Genomic DNA, 19,201 nt, shown 5'->3' with positions numbered 1-19,201 from the left:
GTGCAAGAGGATTCACCCAGCAGAGCTGCTATATAGCTCCTCCCCTAACTGCCATTACCAGTCATTCTCTTGCACCCAACGAATAGATAGGATGTGTGAGAGGACTGTGGTGATTATACTTAGTTTCATACCTTCAATCAAAAGTTTGTTATTTTATAATAGCACCGGAGTGTGTTATTCCTTCTCTGGTAGAATTTGAAGAAGAATCTACCTGAGTTTTTCTATGATTTTAGCCGGAGTAGTTAAGATCATATTGCTGTTTCTCGGCCATCTGAGGAGAGGTAAACTTCAGATCAGGGGACAGCGGGCAGATTAATCTGCAAGAGGTATGTAGCAGCTTATTATTTTCTGACAATGGAATTGATGAGAAAATTCTGCCATACCGATATAATGTAAACTCAGCCTTAAATGCAGTAGCAGCAACTGGTATCAGGCTGTCATGTATGTATATTTTACACTTCAGTATTCTGGGGAATGGCACTTCACTGGAATTATACTGTATGCATAAAACTTAGCCTAATTTGCAGGGACTAGCAACAGGCTTTTTAATAACACTCAATTTATTAATGTTAAACGTTTTTTGCTGGCATGTAAAATCGTTTAATTTCTCCAACATAGGTGTGTCCGGTCCACGGCGTCATCCTTACTTGTGGGATATTCTCTTCCCCAACAGGAAATGGCAAAGAGCCCAGCAAAGCTGGTCACATGATCCCTCCTAGGCTCCGCCTTCCCCAGTCATTCTCTTTGCCGTTGTACAGGCAACATCTCCACGGAGATGGCTTAGAGTTTTTTGGTGTTTAAATGTAGTTTTTATTCTTCAATCAAGAGTTTGTTATTTTAAAATAGTGCTGGTATGTACTATTTACTCTGAAACAGGAAAGAGATGAAGATTTCTGTTTGTAAGAGGAAAATGATTTTAGCAACCGTTACTAAAATCGATGGCTGTTTCCACACAGGACTGTTGAGAGGAATTAACTTCAGTTGGGGGAAACAGTGAGCAGACTTTTGCTGCTTGAGGTATGACACATTTCTAACAAGACTCGGTAATGCTGGAAGCTGTCATTTTCCCTATGGGAACCGGTAAGCCATTTTCTTAAGTTTAAGTAAAAGAATAAAGGGCTTCATTAGGGCTTAAAAAACTGGTAGACATTTTTCTGGGCTAAAACGATTACTTTACTAAGTATATTTGGCAGATTATTACTTTTAATAGTTGTTAAATCTTGGGGATTGTTTTAATAAAAACGGCAGGCACTGTATTGGACACCTTTTTCACTGGGGGCCTTTTCTAGTCATAGACAGAGCCTCATTTTCGCGCCTCTAATGCGCAGTTGTTTTTGGAAAGCATGGCATGCAGATGCATGTGTGAGGAGCTAAGATCCACTGAAAAAGCTTATAGAAGGCATCATTTGGTATCGTATTCCCCTCTGGGCTTGGTTGGGTCTCAGCATAGCAGATACCTGGGACTGTATAGGGGTTAAATGTAAAAACGGCTCCGGTTCCGTTATTTTAAGGGTTAAAGCTTTCAAATTTGGTGTGCAATACTTTTAAGGCTTTATGTTACTGTGGTGAAATTTTGGTGAAATTTGAACAATTCCTTCATACTTTTTCACATATTCAGTAATAAAGTGTGTTCAGTTCAGAAATTTAAAGGGACAGTAACGGTTTTATTGTAAAACGTTTTTTGTGCTTTGTTGACAAGTTTAAGCCTGTTTAACATGTCTGAACCATCAGATAACGATGTTCTATATGTATGAAAGCCAATGTGTCTCCCCATTTAAATATATGTGATATATTTGTGTCATAATGTCCAAACAAAGTAGGGATAATAATGCCATAGATATGATATTGCCCAAGATGATTCCTCTAATGAGGGGAGTAAGCATGGTACTGCATCATCCCCTTCTGTGTCTACACCAGTTTTGCCCACACAGGAGGCCCCTAGTACATCTAGCGCGCCAATACTTATTACCATACAACAATTAATGGCTGTAATGGATAATTCTATTGCATGCATTTTTTCCAAAATGCCTACTTATCAGAGAAAGCGTGATTGCTCTGTTTTAAACACTGAAGAGCAAGAGGACGCTGATGATATCTGTTCTGACATACCCTCACACCTATCTGAAGGGGCCAGGAGGGAGGTTTTGTCTGAGGGAGAAATTTCAGATTCAGGGAAAATTTCTCAACAAGCAGAACCTGATATTGTAACTTTTAAATTTAAATTTCAACATCTCCACGCACTACTTAAGGAGGTATTATCTACTCTGGATGATTGTGACAATTTGGTCATTCCAGAGAAATTAGGTAAGATGGACAAGTTCCTAGAGGTTCCGGTGCCCCCCGATGTTTTTCCTATACCCAAGCGGGTGGCGGACATAGTAAATAAGGAGTGGGAAAGGCCCGGCATACCTTTTGTCCTCCCCCTATATTTAAGAAATTAGTTCCTATAGTCGACCCCAGAAAGGACTTATAGCATACAGTCCCCAAGGTCGAGGGGGCGGTTTCTACTCTAAACAAACGCACTTCTATTCCTATAGAAGATAGTTGTGCTTTCAAGATCCTATGGATTAAAGGTTAGAGGGTTTGCTTAAAAAGATGTTTGTTCAGCAAGGTTACCTTCTACAACCAATTTCATGCATTGTTCCTGTCACTACAGCTGCGTGTTTCTGGTTCAAAGAACTAGAAAAGTCGCTCAATAAAGAATCTTCGTACAAGGAGGTTTTGGACAGAGTTCAAGCTCTTAAATTGGCTAACTCTTTATTATTTTAGATGCCGCTTTGCAATTAGCTAGATTAGCGGCGAATAATTCAGGGTTTGCTATCGTGGCGCGCAGAGCGCTTTTGCTTAACATCCCTTTCAAGGGTAAAACACTGTTTGGTCCTGACTTGAAAGAGATTATTTCAGACATCACTGGGGGAAAGGGCCACGCCCTTCCTCTGGATAGGTCTTTTAAGGCTAAAAAGAAGCCAAATTTTCGTCCCTTTCGCAGAAACGGACCAGCCTCAAATTCTACACCCTCTAAGCAAGAGGGTAATACTTCTCAAACCAAGCCAGCCTGGAGGCCGATGCAAGGCTGGAACAAGGGTAAGCAGGCCAAGTCACCTGCCACTGCTACCAAAACAGCATGAAGTGTTGGCCCCCGATCTGGGAAGGATCTGGTGGGGGGCAGACTTTCTCTCTTTGCTCAGGCTGGGGCAAGAGATGTTCAGGATCCTTGGGCGATAGAAATAGTTTCTCAAGGTTATCTCCTGGAATTCAGGGAACTACCCCCAAGGGGAAGGTTCCACGGGTCTCAATTATCTTCGAACAGACATTCTTACACTGTGTAGAAGACCTGTTAAGCATGGGAGTGATTCATCCTGTTCCATTAGGAGAACAAGGGATGGGTTTTTACTCCAACCTGTTCATAATTCCCAAAAAAGAGGGAACATTCAGACCTATTTTAGATCTCAAGATTCTAAACAAGTTTCTAAGGGTTTCATCATTCAAAATGGAAACCATTCGAACGATCCTTCCTACCATCCAGGAAGGTCAATTCATGACCACGGTGGACTTAAAGGATGCGTACCTACGTATTCCTATCCACAAGGAACATTTTCGGTTCCTAAGGTTCGCCTTTCTGGACAAGCATTACCTGTGGCACTTCCATTCTGATTAGCCACTGCTCCAAGGATTTTCACAAGGGTACTAGGGTCCCTTCTAGCGGTGCTAAGACCAAGGGGCATTGCAGTAGTACCTTACTTGGACGACATCCTGATTCAAGTGTCGTCTCTGTCAAAAGCAAGGGCTCATACGGACATTGTCCTAGCCTTTCTCAGATCTCACAGGTGGAAAGTGAACATAGAAAAAAGTTCTCTGTCCCCGTCAACAAGAGTTCCCTTCTTGGGAACAATAATAGTTTCCTTAGAAATGAAGGTTTTTCTGACAGAGGCCAGAAAATCAAAACTTCTAAGCTCTTGTCAGGTACTTCATTCTGTTCTTCTTCCTTCCATAGCGCAGTCCATGGAAGTAATAGGTTTGATGGTTGCGGCAATGGACATAGTTCCTTTTGCACGAATTCATCTAAGACCATTGCACCTGTGTATGCTCAGACAGTGGAATGGGGATTATACAGACTTGTCTCCGACGATACAAGTAGATCAAATAACCAGAGATTCACTCCGTTGGTGGCTGACCCTGGACAACCTGTCTCAGGGAATGAGCTTCCGCAGACCAGAGTAGGTCTGGGAACCCCTGAAAACTCAGGGTCTATGGTTTCGGGAAGACTCTCTTCTCCCGATAAACATAATGGAACTGAGAGCGATATTCAATGCTCTCAAGGCTTGGCCTCGACTAGCAAAGGCCAAATTCATAAGGTTTCAATCAGACATCATGACGACTGTTACATATATCAACCATCAGGGGGTAACAAGGAGTTCCCTGGCGATGGAGGAGCATCCGGGGGAGTGGGAACTCCATCTGGAAATCTTTGCCCAAATAACTCAATTATGGGGCATTCCAGACATGGTTCTGATGGCCTCTCGTCAGAACTTCATGGTCCCTTGTTACGGGTCCAAATCCAGGGATCCCAAGGCGACTCTATTGGATACAATAGTAGCACCTTGGATCTTCAACCTAGCTTATGTATTCCCACCGTTTCCTCTCATTCCCAGGCTGGTAGCCAGGATCAATCTGGAGAGGGCTTCGGTGACCTTGATAGTTCCTGTGTGGCCACGCAGGACTTGGTATGCAGACCTGGTGAATGTGTCATCGGCTCCACCATGGAAGCTACCTTTGAGACAGGACCTTCTTATTCAGGGTCCATTCGAACATCCGAATCTGGTTTTCCTCCAACTGACTGCTTGGAGTTTGAACGCTTGATTTTATCAAAGCGTGGGTTTTCAGATTCTGTAATAGATACTCTTATTCAGGCTAGAAAGCCTGTAACTAGAAAAATTTACCATAATATATGGAAAAAATATATCTGTTGGTGTGAATCTAAAGGATTCCCATGGAACAAGATAAAAATTCCTAAGATTCTTTCCTTTCTACAAGAAGGTTTGGAGAAAGGATTTTCTGCGAGTTCTCTGAAGGGACAGATCTCTGCTTTATCTGTTTTACTTCACAAAAGGCTGGCAGCTGTGCCAGACGTTTAAGCGTTTGTTCAGGCTCTGGTTAGAATCAAGCCTGTTTACAGACCTTTGACTCTTCCCTGGAGTCTTAATCTAGTTCTTTCAGTTCTTCAAGGGGTTCCGTTTGAACCCTTACATTCCGTAGATATTAAATTATTATCTTGGAAAGTTTTGTTTTAGGTTGCAATTTCTTCCGCTAGAAGAGTTTCTGAGTTATCTGCTCTGCAGTGTTCTCCGCCCTATCTGGTCCATGCAGATAAGGTGGTTTTACGTACTGAGCCTGGTTTTCTTCCGAAGGTTGTTTCCAACAAAAATATTAACCAGGAGATAGTTGTACCTTCTTTGTGTCCGAATCCAGTTTCATAGAAGGAACGTTTGTTACACAATTTGGACGTTGTCCGTGCTCTAAAATTCTATTTAGATGCTACAAAGGATTCAGACAAACATCTTCCTTGTTTGTTGTTTATTCTGGTAAAAGGAGAGGTCAAAAAGTAACTTCTACCTCTCTATCTTTTTGGCTTAAAAGCATCATCAGATTGGCTTATGAGACTGCCGGACGGCAGCCTCCTGAAAGAATCACAGCTCATTCCACTAGGGCCGTGGCTTCCACATGGGCCTTTAAGAACGAGGCTTCTGTTGATCAGATATGTAAGGCAGCGACTTGGTCTTTACTGCACACTTTTACCAACTTTTACAAATTTGATACTTTTGCTTCTTCTGAGGCTATTTTTGGGAGAAAGGTTTTGCAAACCGTGGTGCCTTCCATCTAGGTGACCTGATTTGCTCCCTCCCATCATCCGTGTCCTAAAGCTTTGGTATTGGTTCCCACAAGTAAGGATGACGCCGTGGACCGGACACACCTATGTTGGAGAAAACAGAATTTATGTTTACCTGATAAATTACTTTCTCCAACGGTGTGTCCGGTCCACGGCCCGCCCTGGTTTTTTAATCAGGTCTGATGATTTATTTTCTTTAACTACAGTCACCACGGTATCATATGATTTCTCCTATGCAAATATTCCTCCTTTACGTCGGTCGAATGACTGGGGAAGGCGGAGCCTAGGAGGGATCATGTGACCAGCTTTGCTGGGCTCTTTGCCATTTCCTGTTGGGGAAGAGAATATCCCACAAGTAAGGATGACGCCGTGGACCGGACACACCGTTGGAGAAAGTAATTTATCAGGTAAACATAAATTCTGTTTTTCTGAGGTACTGGGTGAAAAAATGTTTTGGGCACTATTTTTTTCCACTTGGCAGTCGTTTTATTTAATTTATGACAGTTTACTGATCTCTCTCACTGTTATGTGTGAGGGGGAGGGGCCTTTTTTGGTGCTTTTGCTACGCATCAAAAAATTCAGTCAGAAGTTTATTGTCTTCCCTGCATGATCCGGTTCATCTCTACAGAACTCAGGGGTCTTCAAAACTTGTTTTGAGGGAGGTAATCACTCACAGCAGAGCTGTGAGATTGTAGTTGACTGTGATAAAAAAATGTTTATTTCTGTATTTTATTTTATTTTCTGCTATCAGGGTTAGTTATCCTTTGCTAATGGGAGCAATCCTTTGCTAAAATTGTGTTTTTTACAAAGATTTGATGCTATAACTTTTCAGTTTATTAATTTTCAACTGTCATAACTTTTTCTGTGCTTCTTATAGGCACAGTACGTTTTCATATTATAGTAAATTACTTGAAAAGTATTTCCAAGTTGCTAGTTTATTTGCTAGTGTGTTAAACATGTCTGATTCAGAGGAAGATATCTGTGCTATATGTGCTAAAGCCAAAGTGGAGCCCAATAGAAATTTATGTACTAACTGTATTGATGCTAGAGCTGCAACAACTAATCGTCATAATCGATAATAATCGATTATGAAAATAGTTGTCAACGAATCTCATAATCGATTAATCGATTAGTTGGTTTGCAATTAGTTGGTCTGTGCACAACACCAGCTGCTTCACTCCAATGAGCTCCTGTACATGTTATTGTTTTATGGTTATGTCCTTAGCCTAAAGGACGTCTACAGACGTCTACTTTTCACTTTTTCAGGACAGTATACGTTTACAACTACCCCTGGTTTATGTGCAACCCAGCTATAATAGTCATCATTTGGATTGTTTATATTAAATCTGGTGATTTGGAACTATGCTTTTCATGATATAGTGCTGAGCTTGTTTACACCTAGCCCCTAGATTGATGGGAGTTATTTAAATTGATGTGCACTATTATCTGTTTGCACAATTATTAGCGTATTGCTTGCTATTGCTGATGATATGTACTGTATAAATAAATGTGCAAGGCTTTGTCCTGTTATTGATATACAGTCCTTAGCACTTTTTGATTTTATTTTTGTTTTTTTATATTTTTAATAAATTGTGATAATATGTACCAGATTCAACCTTTATAAGTATATATTTGTTATTTTTAGAGCAGACTAGATATTTCCCCTAACTTTATAGCTGGTTATTTATCATTGCATATAGATATTCAAGATATTTTTATGTTAGAATGAAGTCAATGGTTACTTTATTGAGAGGCCCCTTGCCAAGGTAGAAAACACTTAGCATTGGTGAAGAGCTAACAAAGATAAATATCCCACTTTGGTGAAATTGGCAAAACCCTACTTATACACCTCAACAGCCTTTTCTCTGCTGCAGGAAATATAGCTGCAAACAGAGAACCAGCCTTAGCCAGAAGCATGTGGACATGTTGAGATTTTTGCATTTCAATGCAAAGTTTCTGAAAGAGTGAATAACAGAATGTTATTAACAGTGATTGTCTAACTTTCTAGTTCTACCTCTTTTCAAACAGTTTGTGGTTTTGTTTTGTTTAATTATAAAGCTGTGCTCTGCTGCTTAAAAATTGAAGAAACAGTTGTGTTAATGTAAAGTTTTAGTCTGGAGTTTATATTTGTAACACTCATTATGTGGATTTTATTTAAAACATAGAAAACTATTATTGATTCTCTTTTTATCCGATTAGTCGATTAATCGAAAAAATAATCGGCCGATTAATCGATTACGAAAATAATCGTTAGTTGCAGCCCTAATTGATGCTACTTTAAATAAAAGTCAATCTGTACAAATTGAACATATTTCACCAAACAACGAGGGGAGAGTTATGCCGACTAACTCGCCTCACGTGTCAGTACCTGCATCTCCCGCTCGGGAGGTGCGTGATATTGTAGCGCCGAGTACATCTGGGCGGCCATTACAAATCACATTACAGGATATGGCTACTGTTATGACTGAAGTTTTGGCTAAATTACCAGAACTAAGAGGTAAGCGTGATCACTCTGGGGTGAGAACAGAGTGCGCTGATAATATTAGGGCCATGTCAGACACTGCGTCACAATTTGCAGAACATGAGGACGGAGAGCTTCATTCTGCGGGTGACGGTTCTGATCCAAACAAACTGGATTCAGATATTTCAAATTTTAAATTTAAGCTGGAAAACCTCAGTGTATTACTAGGGGAGGTGTTAGCGGCTCTGAATGATTGTAACACAGTTGCAATACCAGAGAAAATGTGTAGGTTGGATAAATATTTTGCGGTACCGGCGAGTACGGACGTTTTTCCTATACCTAAGAGACTTACTGAAATTGTTACTAAGGAGTGGGATAGACCCGGTGTGCCGTTCTCACCCCCTCCAATATTTAGAAAGATGTTTCCAATAGACGCCACCACACGGGACTTATGGCAAACGGTCCCTAAGGTGGAGGGAGCAGTTTCTACTTTAGCTAAGCGTACCACTATCCCGGTGGAGGATAGCTGTGCCTTTTCAGATCCAATGGATAAAAAGTTAGAGGGTTACCTTAAGAAAATGTTTGTTCAACAAGGTTTTATATTGCAACCTCTTGCATGCATTGCGCCTGTCACGGCTGCAGCAGCATTTTGGTTTGAGTCTCTGGAAGAGACACTTGAATCAGCTCCATTAGATGAGATTACACACAAGCTTAAAGCCCTTAAGTTAGCTAACTCATTTATTTCAGATGCCGTAGTACATTTAACTAAACTTACGGCTAAGAATTCCGGATTCGCCATTCAGGCACGCAGAGCACTGTGGCTAAAATCCTGGTCAGCTGACGTTACTTCTAAATCTAAATTGCTTAATATACCTTTCAAAGGGCAGACCTTATTCGGGCCCGGGTTGAAAGAAATTATCGCTGACATTACAGGAGGTAAAGGCCATGCCCTGCCTCAAGACAAAGCCAAACCTAAGGCTAGACAGTCTAATTTTCGTTCCTTTCGTAATTTCAAAGCAGGAGCAGCATCAACTTCCTCTGCACCAAAACAGGAAGGAGCTGTTGCTCGCTACAGACAAGGCTGGAGACCTAACCAGTCCTGGAACAAGGGCAAGCAGGCCAGGAAACCTGCTGCTGCCCCTAAGACAGCATGAATCAAGGGCCCCCGATCCGGGAACGGATCTAGTGGGGGGCAGACTTTCTCTCTTCGCCCAGGCTTGGGCAAGAGATGTCCAGGATCCCTGGGCGTTAGAGATCATATCTCAGGGATACCTTCTAGACTTCAAATTCTCTCCCCCAAGAGGGAGATTTCATCTGTCAAGGTTGTCAACAAACCAAATAAAGAAAGAGGCGTTTCTACGCTGCGTACAAGATCTTTTATTAATGGGAGTGATCCATCCAGTTCCGCGGTCGGAACAAGGACAAGGGTTTTACTCAAATCTGTTTGTGGTTCCCAAAAAAGAGGGAACTTTCAGGCCAATCTTGGATTTAAAGATCCTAAAAAAATTCCTAAGAGTTCCATCGTTCAAAATGGAAACTATTCGGACAATTTTACCCATGATCCAAAAGGGTCAGTACATGACCACAGTGGATTTAAAGGATGCTTACCTTCACATACCGATTCACAAAGATCATTACTGGTATCTAAGGTTTGCCTTTCTAGACAGGCATTACCAGTTTGTAGCTCTTCCATTCGGATTGGCTACGGCTCCGAGAATCTTCACAAAGGTTCTGGGTGCTCTTCTGGCGGTACTAAGACCGCGAGGAATTGCGGTAGCTCCGTACCTAGACGACATTCTGATACAAGCTTCAAGCTTTCAAACTGCCAAGTCTCATACAGAGTTAGTACTGGCATTTCTAAGGTCGCATGGATGGAAGGTGAACGAAAAGAAGAGTTCTCTCTTTCCACTCACAAGAGTTCCCTTCTTGGGGACTCTTATAGATTCTGTAGAAATGAAGATTTACCTGACAGAAGACAGGTTAACAAAGCTTCAAAATGCATGCCGTGTCCTTCATTCCATTCAACACCCGTCAGTAGCTCAATGCATGGAGGTGATCGGCTTAATGGTAGCAGCAATGGACATAGTACCCTTTGCACGTCTACATCTCAGACCGCTGCAATTGTGCATGCTAAGTCAGTGGAATGGGGATTACTCAGACTTGTCCCCTACTCTGAATCTGGATCAAGAGACCAGAAATTCTCTTCTATGGTGGCTTTCTCGGCCACATCTGTCCAGGGGGATGCCATTCAGCAGGCCGGACTGGACAATTGTAACAACAGACGCCAGCCTACTAGGTTGGGGCGCTGTCTGGAATTCTCTGAAGGCTCAGGGACAATGGAATCAGGAGGAGAGTCTCCTACCAATAAACATTCTGGAATTGAGAGCAGTTCTCAATGCCCTTCTGGCTTGGCCCCAGTTAACAACTCGGGGGTTCATCAGGTTTCAGTCGGACAACATCACGACTGTAGCTTACATCAACCATCAGGGAGGGACAAGAAGCTCCCTAGCAATGATGGAAGTATCAAAGATAATTCGCTGGGCAGAGTCTCACTCTTGCCACCTGTCAGCAATCCACATCCCGGGAGTGGAGAACTGGGAGGCGGATTTCTTAAGTCGTCAGACTTTTCATCCGGGGGAGTGGGAACTTCACCCGGAGGTCTTTGCCCAAATACTTCGACGTTGATAGATCTCATGGCGTCTCGACAGAACGCCAAGCTTCCTCGTTACGGGTCCAGATCCAGGGATCCGGGAGCAGTTCTGATAGATGCTTTGACAGCACCTTGGACCTTCGGGATGGCTTATGTGTTTCCACCCTTCCCGATGCTTCCTCGATTGATTGCCAGAATCAAACAGGAGAGAGCATCAGTGATTCTAATAGCGCCTGCATGGCCACGCAGGACTTGGTATGCAGATCTAGTGGACATGTCATCCTGTCCACCTTGGTCGCTACCTCTGAAACAGGACCTTCTGATCCAGTGTCCCTTCAAACATCAAAATCTAATTTCTCTGAAGCTGACTGCTTGGAAATTGAACGCTTGATTTTATCAAAACGTGGTTTTTCTGAGTCAGTTATTGATACCTTAATACAGGCTAGGAAGCCTGTTACCAGAAAGATTTACCATAAGATATGGCGCAAATACTTATATTGGTGCGAATCCAAGAGTTACTCATGGAGTAAGGTTAGGATTCAGAGGATATTGTCTTTTCTACAAGAAGGTTTAGAAAAGGGTTTATCCGCTAGTTCCTTAAAGGGACAGATTTCAGCTCTGTCCATTCTTTTACACAAACGTCTGTCAGAAGTTCCGGACGTTCAAGCTTTTTGTCAGGCTTTAGCTAGGATCAAGCCTGTGTTTAAAACTGTTGCTCCACCATGGAGTTTGAACTTAGTTCTTAATGTTTTACAGGGGGTTCCGTTTGAACCCCTTCATTCCATTGATATCAAGTTGTTATCTTGGAAAGTTCTGTTTTTAATGGCGATTTCCTCGGCTCGAAGAGTCTCTGAGTTATCTGCCTTACATTGTGATTCTCCTTATCTGATTTTTCATTCAGTCAAGGTAGTTCTGCGTACTAAACCTGGGTTCCTACCTAAGGTGGTCACTAACAGGAATATCAATCAAGAGATTGTGGTTACATCTTTGTGTCCTAATCCTTCTTCGAAAAAGGAACGTCTGCTACACAATCTAGATGTAGTCCGTGCCCTGAAATTTTATCTACAGGCAACTAAGGATTTTCGACAAACGTCTTCCCTGTTTGTCGTTTATTCTGGTCAGAGGAGAGGTCAAAAAGCTTCGGCTACCTCTCTCTCCTTTTGGCTTCGTAGCATAATACGGTTAGCCTATGAGACTGCTGGACAGCAGCCTCCTGAAAGAATTACAGCACATTCTACTAGAGCTGTGGCTTCCACTTGGGCCTTTAAGAATGAGGCTTCTGTTGAACAGATTTGCAAGGCTGCAACTTGGTCTTCTCTTCATACTTTTTCCAAATTTTACAAATTTGACACTTTTGCTTCTTCGGAGGCTGTTTTTGGGAGAAAGGTTCTTCAGGCAGTGGTTCCTTCCGTATAAAGAGCCTGCCTGTCCCTCCCGTCATCCGTGTATTTTAGCTTTGGTATTGGTATCCCATAAGTAATGGATGATCCGTGGACTGGATACACTTAACAAGAGAAAACATAATTTATGCTTACCTGATAAATTTATTTCTCTTGTAGTGTATCCAGTCCACGGCCCGCCCTGTCACTTTAAGGCAGGTACTTTTTCCATTAAACTACAGTCACCACTGTACCCTATGGTTTTCCTTTCTCTGCATGTTTTCGGTCGAATGACTGGTAATGGCAGTTAGGGGAGGAGCTATATAGCAGCTCTGCTGGGTGAATCCTCTTGCACTTCCTGTTGGGGAGGAGTTAATATCCCATAAGTAATGGATGATCCGTGGACTGGATACACTACAAGAGAAATAAATTTATCAGGTAAGCATAAATTATGTTATATTTCTCCAACATTGGTGTGTCCGGTCCACGGCGTCATCCTTACTTGTGGGATATTCTCTTCCCCAACAGGAAATGGCAAAGAGTCCCAGCAAAGCTGGCCATATAGTCCCTCCTAGGCTCCGCCCACCCCAGTCATTCTCTTTGCCGTTGCACAGGCAACATCTCCACGGAGATGGTTAAGAGTTTTTTGGTGTTTTAATGTAGTTTTTATTCTTCTATCAAGTGTTTGTTATTTTAAAATAGTGCTGGTATGTACTATTTACTCTGAAACAGAAAAGGATGAAGATTTCTGTTTGTAAGAGGAAGATGATTTTAGCAGACAGTAACTAAAATCGATTGCTGTTTCCACATAGGACTGTTGAGATGAAGTAACTTCAGTTGGGGGAAACAGTTAGCAGACTTTTCTGCTTAAGGTATGACTAGCCATATTTCTAACAAGACTGAGTAATGCTGGAAGGCTGTCATTTCCCCTCATGGGGACCGGTAAGCCATTTTCTTAGTCAAACATAAAAGAATAAAGGGCTTAAAAAGGGCTAAAAAACTGGTAGACATTTTTATGGGCTAAATCGATTGCTTTATTGGGGCATATTATTCAGATTCTAGCTAACAATTGGCATTTATAATCTTGGGGAACGTTTAAAAAACGGCAGGCACTGTGTTGGACACCTTTTTTAGTCTGGGGGCCTTTCTAGTTATAGACTGAGCCTCATTTTCGCGCCATTACTGCGCAGTTGTTTTTGGAGAGCAGGGCATGCAGATGCATGTGTGAGGATCTAAGAATCACTAAAAAAGCTTCTAGAAGGCGTCATTTGGTATCGTATTCCCCTCTGGGCTTGGTTGGGTCTCAGCAAAGACTATAGCTGGGACTGTATAGGGGTTAAATTTAAAAACGGCTCCGGTTCCGTTATTTTAAGGGTTAAAGCTATGAAATTTGGTGTGCAATACTTTTAATGCTTTAAGACACTGTGGTGAAATTTTGGTAATTTTTGAACAATTCCTTCATACTTTTTCACATATTCAGTAATAAAGTGTTTTCTGTTTGAAATTTAAAGAGACAGTAACGGTTTTATTTTAAAACGTTTTTTGTGCTTTGTTGACAAGTTTAAGCCTGTTTAACATGTCTGTACCTTCAGATAAGCTATGTTCTATATGTATGAAAGCCAATGTGTCTCCCCATTTAAATTTATGTGATAATTGTGCCATAGCGTCCAAACAAAGTAAGGACAGTAATGCCACAGATAATGATATTGCCCAAGATGATTCCTCAAATGAGGGGAGTAAACATGATACTACATCATCCCCTCCTGTGTCTACACCAGTTTTGCCCATACAGGAGGCCCCTAGTACATCTAGTGCGCCAATACTTATTACCATGCAACAATTAACGGCTGTAATGGATAACTCCATAGCAAATCTTTTATCCAAAATGCCTACTTATCAGAGAAAGCGCGATTGCTCTGTTTTAAACACTGAAGAGCAAGAGGGCGCTGATGATAATTGTTCTGACATACCCTCACACCAATCTGAAGGGGCCATGAGGGAGGTTTTGTCTGATGGAGAAATCTCAGATTCAGGAAAAATTTCTCATCAAGCTGAACCTGATGTTGTGACATTTAAATTTAAATTAGAACATCTCCGCGCACTGCTTAAGGAGGTGTTATCTACTCTGGATGATTGTGACAACTTGGTCATTCCAGAGAAATTATGTAAGATGGACAAGTTCCTAGAGGTTCCGGTGCCCCCCGACGCTTTTCCTATACCCAAGCGGGTGGCGGACATAGTAAATAAAGAGTGGGAAAAGCCCGGCATACCTTTTGTTCCCCCCCCTATATTTAAGAAATTATTTCCTATAGTCGACCCCAGAAAGGACTTATGGCAGACAGTCCCCAAGGTCGAGGGGGCAGTTTCTACTTTAAACAAACGCACTACTATTCCTATCGAAGATAGTTGTGCTTTCAAAGATCCTATGGATAAGAAATTAGAAGGTTTGCTTAAAAAGATTTTTGTACAGCAAGGTTACCTTCTACAACCAATTTCATGCATTGTTCCTGTCACTACGGCAGCGTGTTTCTGGTTCGAGGAACTAGAAAAGTCGCTCAGTAGAGAAACTCCATATGAGGAGGTTATGGACAGAGTTCACGCACTTAAATTGGCTAACTCTTTTGTTTTAGATGCCGCTTTGCAATTAGCTAGATTAGCGGCGAAAAATTCAGGGTTTGCTATCGTGGCGCGCAGAGCGCTTTGGCTAAAGTCTTGGTCAGCGGATGTGTCTTCCAAGACAAAATTGCTTAACATCTCTTTCAAAGGTAAAACATTATTTGGACCAGAATTGAAAGAGATTATTTCAGACATCACTGGGGGAAAGGGCCACGCCCTCCCACAGGATAGGTCTTTTAAGGCTAAGAATAAGCCTAATTTTCGTCCCTTTCGCAGAAACGGACCAGCCTCTAATTCTGCATCCTCTAAGCAAGAGGGTAATGCCTCACAACCCAAACCAGCCTGGAAACCAATGCAAGGCTGGAACAAGGGTAAGCAGGCCAAGAAGCCTACCACTGCTACCAAAACAGCATGAAGGGATAGCCCCCGATCCGGGACCGGATCTAGTGGGGGGCAGACTCTCTCTCTTTGCTCAGGCTTGGGCAAGAGATGTTCAGGATCCTTGGGCGCTAGAAATAGTTTCTCAAGGTTATCTCCTGGAATTCAAGGAACTACCCCCAAGGGGAAGGTTCCACAGGTCTCACTTATCCTCAAACCAAATAAAGAGACAGGCATTCTTACATTGTGTAGAAGACCTGTTAAAGATGGGAGTGATACATCCAGTTCCAATAAGAGAACAAGGAATGGGATTTTATTCCAATCTGTTCGTAGTTCCCAAAAAAGAGGAAACATTCAGACCAATTTTGGATTTGAAGATCCTAAACAAATTTCTCAGGGTACCATCGTTCAAAATGGAAACTATTCGAACGATCCTACCCACCATCCAGGAAAGTCAATTTATGACTACCGTGGATTTAAAGGATGCGTACCTACATATTCCTATCCACAAGGAACATCATCAGTTCCTAAGGTTCGCTTTTCTGGACAAGCATTACCAGTTTGTGGCACTTCCATTCGGATTAGCCACTGCTCCAAGGATTTTCACAAAGGTACTAGGGTCCCTTCTAGCGGTTCTAAGACCAAGGGGCATTGCAGTAGTACCTTACTTGGACGACATCCTAATACAAGCGTCGTCCCTGTCAAAAGCAAAGGCTCATACGGACATCGTCCTAGCCTTTCTCAGATCTCACGGATGGAAGGTGAACAAAGAAAAAAGTTCTCTGTCCCCGTCGACAAGAGTTCCCTTCTTGGGAACAATAATAGATTCCTTAGAAATGAGGATTTTTCTGACAGAGGTCAGAAAATCAAAACTTCTAAGCATTTGTTCAGGCTCTGGTTAGGATCAAGCCTGTTTACAGACCTTTGACTCCTCCCTGGAGTCTAAATCTAGTTCTTTCAGTTCTTCAAGGGGTTCCGTTTGAACCTTTACATTCCATAGATATTAAGTTACTATCTTGGAAAGTTTTGTTTTTGGTTGCTATTTCTTCTGCTAGAAGAGTTTCAGAGTTATCTGCTCTGCAGTGTTCCCCGCCCTATCTGGTGTTCCATGCAGATAAGGTGGTTTTGCGTACTAAGCCTGGTTTTCTTCCGAAAGTTGTTTCTAACAAAAATATTAACCAGGAGATAGTTGTACCTTCTTTGTGTCCGAATCCAGTTTCAAAGAAGGAACGTTTGTTACACAATTTGGACGTTGTCCGTGCTCTAAAGTTCTATTTAGAGGCTACTAAAGATTTCAGACAAACATCTTCCTTGTTTGTTGTTTATTCTGGTAAAAGGAGAGGTCAAAAAGCGACTGCTACCTCTCTTTCCTTTTGGCTTAAGAGCATTATCCGATTGGCTTATGAGACTGCCGGACGGCAGCCTCCTGAAAGAATCACAGCTCACTCCACTAGGGCTGTGGCTTCCACATGGGCCTTCAAGAACGAGGCTTCTGTTGACCAGATATGTAAGGCAGCGACTTGGTCTTCACTGCACACTTTTGCCAAATTTTACAAATTTGATACTTTTGCTTCTTCGGAGGCTATTTTTGGGAGAAAGGTTTTGCAAGCTGTGGTGCCTTCCGTTTAGGTAACCTGATTTGCTCCCTCCCTTCATCCGTGTCCTAAAGCTTTGGTATTGGTTCCCACAAGTAAGGATGACGCCGTGGACCGGACACACCAATGTTGGAGAAAACAGAATTTATGCTTACCTGATAAATTACTTTCTCCAACGGTGTGTCCGGTCCACGGCCCGCCCTGGTTTTTTAATCAGGTCTGATGAATTATTTTCTCTAACTACAGTCACCACGGTACCATATGGTTTCTCCTATATATATTTCCTCCTGTCCGTCGGTCGAATGACTGGGGTGGGCGGAGCCTAGGAGGGACTATATGGCCAGCTTTGCTGGGACTCTTTGCCATTTCCTGTTGGGGAAGAGAATATCCCACAAGTAAGGATGACGCCGTGGACCGGACACACCGTTGGAGAAAGTAATTTATCAGGTAAGCATAAATTCTGTTTTTTTATAATAAAAGATTTATAATCCTAATTGGTATTGTCTGTTCCTCCGCCCCCCTTCATTTCCTCTTTTGGCTGGACTGTGTATAGAACAGTCAAATCCACTCTCTACATAGGCTTTCTAAGGGCTTTAAAGGGGCTGGACTTCAAGATTGTCAAATGACACACACGCTGAGTTCATCCAAGTGGGCCGGCATAACATTGCAATAGAAACATTGCTATATGCACTAATTTAACAGATGGATTAAAAACAGAAAAGGTGCACATATATTTTTAATGGTAAAGATTAAATATATGGCATTTGATTATTTAAGGTTTACCATCACTTTAACTTTTACAGACTTGCAAATTACATCAGTTCAATAAGACGCCAAATATATGAATGTGAGCCTGAAAACCAATGGCTGACTTATTTTATTACTTTGTTTCACATACAGCTGTTACTTTATAACCTAGGCCAACTAAAAATGTATTATCTTAGTAAAGGACTGATTTACCCAAAACATTGCCAACTTGCCTTCATAAACAACATGAACAAATATAAATGAACTGCAATTAGTAGTGGTAATTATAGAAGCTATTCTTGAACTTTGTAATGTGCTTAGTGAAGCATTACAGCCTGGCATTTGTACAGCTTCTAGATTAAGTTTTGTCTGTTTGTTTGTGCTTTAAATGGGCGTTAAATGATCTTCTTGTCCTAAACTTTCTTCATAAGTCTGATATGGATATTAAGAATTTATTATTTATTGCAGAATTTCACAGCAAATGAGAAACTGAGAAGCTTCTACAATGTACTGACAACCAACACAGATGGAATTGTGGAATTTATTTCAACAATTGAAGGTACTGAATATGGTAAAAGGGATGTGATTGATATATGAATTATACGACTCATTACATTTAAATATATATATATATATATATATATATATATATATATATATATATATATATATATATATATATATAAAAATCAATGTAAATATTTGCATAGGAAATTAGCACATCTAGGCAAGAATCCCCACTTGCCTAGATGTGCTAATTTCCTATGCAAATATTTACATTGATTTAATTTTGAGACATGGAGGATTTTAATTTCAGTTTTTTATCTCCCCCCATAATTTTAATATATATATATATATATATATATATATATATATATATATATATATATATATATATATATATATATATATATATATATATACACATACATACATACATACATACACACATACACACATACACACACACACACACACGCACGCGCGCACACTCTCAGGAGTGAACAACCAGCTCAATAACTTGCCTGTTCTATGTCGATTTACCACCTGGGTGCAGCTTCTTTTAAGCCCAGTAATGCTTTTCACAGAGTTGAACATTCCTGTTGTATATCAGTCTGATTCCACCTATTACAGTCAGTACAGCACCGATATACCAGGCAGTTTTTTCTGTGAAAAAGGAACACTGCAACCCCAGATGATCAAATCAGCCTTTATTGGGCCTCATCAGTGAGGTGTAGCCATGTTCCTCTATATATATAATATCCAATGTGGGATCCAGCACACACTCCTCATACATGCAGCTGCCAGGGTGCTGATCAAACATAATACAGTAAATACAGTCCCAAAAATAAGCACTCGCCGTTTTGCAAAAAAACATTTAATGGTGAGTGCTTATCTTTGGGACTGTATTTACTATATATATATATATATATATATATATATATATATATATATATTTCTATCTATAGGGGAGGAGAGTCCACGCCT

At 41.3% G+C, this 19,201-nt stretch overlaps 1 protein-coding gene across 1 annotated transcript in view; it reads left to right on the top strand.

The window, feature by feature from the left end:
- Window positions 1-19,201, top strand: part of GGH (gamma-glutamyl hydrolase) — a 122,470-nt gene that overhangs the window by 69,639 nt on the left and 33,630 nt on the right. The window contains exon 7 of the mRNA XM_053715071.1: window positions 18,182-18,272. Coding sequence (XP_053571046.1) covers window positions 18,182-18,272 — 91 coding nt within the window. The remainder of the gene's footprint in view (window positions 1-18,181; window positions 18,273-19,201) is intronic.

This window comes from Bombina bombina, chromosome 5 (assembly GCF_027579735.1).
Source record: "Bombina bombina isolate aBomBom1 chromosome 5, aBomBom1.pri, whole genome shotgun sequence".
Classification (NCBI taxonomy): domain Eukaryota; kingdom Metazoa; phylum Chordata; class Amphibia; order Anura; family Bombinatoridae; genus Bombina; species Bombina bombina.
The sequence above is the reverse complement of the archived record's forward strand: the minus strand, read 5'-3'. Positions and strand labels throughout refer to the sequence as shown.